This window comes from Acanthisitta chloris, unplaced genomic scaffold (assembly GCF_000695815.1).
Source record: "Acanthisitta chloris isolate BGI_N310 unplaced genomic scaffold, ASM69581v1 scaffold4784, whole genome shotgun sequence".
Lineage (NCBI taxonomy): Eukaryota > Metazoa > Chordata > Aves > Passeriformes > Acanthisittidae > Acanthisitta > Acanthisitta chloris.
This window is the reverse complement of record NW_008667520.1, coordinates 14,272-17,528: the sequence shown is the minus strand read 5'-3', so window position 1 is coordinate 17,528 and position 3,257 is coordinate 14,272. Positions and strand designations below refer to the sequence as shown.

The window sequence follows — 3,257 nt, the reverse complement described above, 5'->3', positions numbered from 1 at the left end:
TTGGAGGCAGCTGTCAAGCAGGCCAAGAAATCAAGCTGTGTGATGGGAATGATCACGTCAAGTACTACAGTACCTATCTGGGGGGGAAACGAAGGAACAAAATAAAAGAAAAGAGGCAGTTGTCCAGTCTCTCCCTGGAATGGGGACGTCAGGCTGTGAAGAAAGCCCTTGGGCAGGCAGGCAGTCCATGCCCAGCCTGGAGGGGTGGTGCTGGCTCCTGCCTCCAGAGGTGTCACGGGAGGGCTCAGGGCCCCACAGCAGCAAGGATACACTCCTCTCTCCCAGGGGGACAGTGGGGATGGCCTCAGTGGTCCATGTCACACCAGTCCTCCCTGGTACAAACCAGAGGGCTGGAGCATTGCTGGGTCAACACTTCTCCTGTGCCCGTATCCCTTTATGAATGATGAATCCAGAAACCTTTGGCAGTTCCCTCCCTTTCCCACCCCATCCCAAATCCTGCCCAGCATGGCTCACAAGCACATATTTAATGAGCTTCTCCAGTCCCACAGCACTCCCTCCCCTCGGCAGGAGCAGCTCCATGCGGGCCGAGGGAGTGGTCTGATCCTGGAATGTCAGGCTGGATGTTCCCGGGGCACGGCAGGGGGGGGGTTATCGTATCCTGGTGAAGAGGTTGAGCACAGATACAGACTCCTGAGGAGACAAAGCAAGGGATGAGGGCTCCACAGCTGATACTCCACGTGCTTTTGGCTTGGTTTGTTTTTAATCTGGTCAGGTTATCTGGAGCTCAGGGCATATTCCGAGCTCACCAACCAAAGTCCAACACCATAAATATTCCCAGGGTTTTTTTCCAGCTGATAACAAGGAGCACAGGGCAGTGTGCTGTTCCCACAGCCGCGCAGGCAGCTGTGTCCCAGAGCAGGCAGGGACTGAGGGACCTCCAGCAGCAGTGCCAGATCCCCCCAGTCCCTTCCTTCAGATCCCTCGGCCCACACAGGCTCTGGGAGCTCAGGGCACAACCTGCCTGTGGTGAGGGAGAGCTCTCACTGCCCATCCCAGATCCCCCTACCAGCCAAGCACTTCTGTAAGGAGCCAGAGGACAGAGAATCATGGAATGGTTTGGGTCGGAAGGACCTTAAAGCTCATCTATCCCACCCCTGCCATGGGCCAGGACACCTCCCACCGGCTCAGGGTGCTCCAAGCCCCATCCAGCCTGGTCTGGAACACTCTCAGGGATGGAGCAGCCACAGCTGCTCTGAGAAATCTATTCAAGCCCCTAAGCACCATCACAGGGAAGGATTCCTTCCCAATACCCCATCTACCCTGCCCCCGTGGGAAGCCATTCCCTGTGTCCTGTCCCTCCATCCCTTGTCCCAAGTCCCTGTGCAGCTCTCTGGGAGCCCCTTGAGGCCCTGGAAGGGGCACTAAGGTCTCCCCCAGGCTGCACATCCCCAGCTCTGAGCCTGCTGTCACCCCTCAGCACTCAGCAGCACTGCAGCAGGGCAATGGTGAGCTCCCTCTGACCAGTCTGGAGAGGGACATTGTGCCACACTGCCCGGGGCACACAGTGACCTTTCACTTCATCCGATCACAAAGCTAAACCTCCACAAAGCTTAACCCTTCAGTGCCCTCAGCCCTTGATCTGCAGGACACGGGGAAGGGAGCAGAGGGAAGGGAGCAGAGCCAAGGTGGCTCAAGCTCCCCCCGTGCCATGGCCTTACCTTGGTTGAGCGAGTTTTGCTGAAGACGTTCCAGAAACGTAAGGTTTCATCTCCAGCTCCTGTGACAATGGCCTCACCATCAGGGGACATCGCCTAGGGCCAAGAGAACAACCTTTAGCACCTCTCACATCTTTGAGGTTGAAAACAAACCTTCATGAGAAGTCAGAAGAGAGATTTCAATTCCTACTTGACTAGCAGTGAGAAACCAAACAGCTTTCAGGTGCTCACTGAGTGCAACTTGGGCACTTGCTCCTGCTGCAGCTGTGAAACACTCAGGGAACTGCCATGGAAAGGATGCTTGGGTTAGGAAATCCAAGCCATGTGTAACTGAGGCTATTCCTCCTGGGATTATCAACATGCCTTAAGGCTGGAAGTGTGATAGGGCAGGATTTGCTGGCTGGATGAGGCACTTCCATTGGAATCTCCCTCTGTTGTGAACTGTGGAAAGCCACACGTGCCCAACAGAGCAGGTGGGAGATGGATGGGGATTACCTGCACCAGGAGGGCTGAAAGCAGCAAATTCTTCTTCCGCTGACAGTCACCAGTGACAAGGTGGGAAAATCTTCAGGGGACAAGGAGAGATCATTGTATGCCATAGAATCACAGAATGCCAGGATGGTTTGGGTTGGAAGGACCTTAAAGGTCATTTCATCCATTCCCTGTGTCCTGTCACTCCAGGCCCTTGTCTCAAGTCCCTCTGCAGCTCTCTTGGAGCTCCTTTAGGCACTGGAAGGGGCTCTAAGTTCTCTCTGGAGCCTTCTCTTCCCCAGGCTCAGCAAAGCTGTCTCAGAAGAACACTCAGACCTTTCCTCAGGAGATCTTGGCAGCCTTTGCTAGTATTACCTAACCCTCACATTTCCACAGCAGCAAATCAAATGTCCCTTGCAGGCACAAAAAGCAGACACAGCACTCTCCACTGCTCAGTCACACCTGCACCCAGCCCACAGGCAGCTCAGGGTGCCCCTGGCACTGCCCTGCAGGTCCCACGTGCCCACGGCTGCCACCGGGAAGCAGCTGCAGAGCTGTGGACATCACTTACCAGGTACAGGACTCGGTAGGAATGTCCTGTGAGCTTTGCTACTTGAGTTAAGGAGGGGTATTTCCACACCAGGATCTGGTTCTGGGAGTATCCATGAGTGCTCACCTAAGAGTGGAGAGGAAAACGTGTATCATGGAATTGTTGCATGAGTGCTCACCTAAGAGTGGAGAGGGAAACGTGTATCATGGAATTGCTGAGGATGGAAAAGATCATCAAGATCTTCAAGATGATCATCAAGATCATCTAATCATCATTAAGATCATCAAGTCCAACTGTCAACCCATCACCACCACCATGTCCAGCCCTAACCACGTCCCCAGGTGCACATCCACAAGTTTTTGGACACTTCCAGGGATGGTGACTCCACCACTGCCCTAGGCAGCTGTGCCAATGCTTTACAACCCTTTCCATGAAGACATTTTCCATAATATCCAACCTGAACCTCCTCTGGTGCAACTTGAGGCTGTTTTCTCTCATCCTGTCCCTTGCTCCCTGGGAGCAGAGCCTGACCCCACCTGGCTGCACCTCCTGCCAGGGAG

At 54.4% G+C, this 3,257-nt stretch overlaps 1 protein-coding gene across 3 annotated transcripts in view; it reads right to left on the bottom strand.

The window, feature by feature from the left end:
• Positions 1 to 609: 609 nt before the first annotated feature.
• FZR1 (fizzy/cell division cycle 20 related 1 (Drosophila)) overlaps positions 610 to 3,257 on the bottom strand; it is a 10,421-nt gene continuing 7,773 nt past the window's right edge. For 2 of the 3 annotated variants that reach the window (XM_009072517.1, XM_009072518.1), the window contains 3 exons: positions 2,719 to 2,823; positions 1,680 to 1,772; positions 610 to 651 (listed from right to left, as the gene is read on the bottom strand). In XM_009072517.1, the coding sequence (XP_009070765.1) occupies positions 610 to 651; positions 1,680 to 1,772; positions 2,719 to 2,823 (240 nt within the window). Of the gene's footprint in view, positions 653 to 1,668; positions 1,773 to 2,718; positions 2,824 to 3,257 lie in introns of all 3 variants that reach the window. The other variant, XM_009072516.1, reaches the window with a different exon arrangement.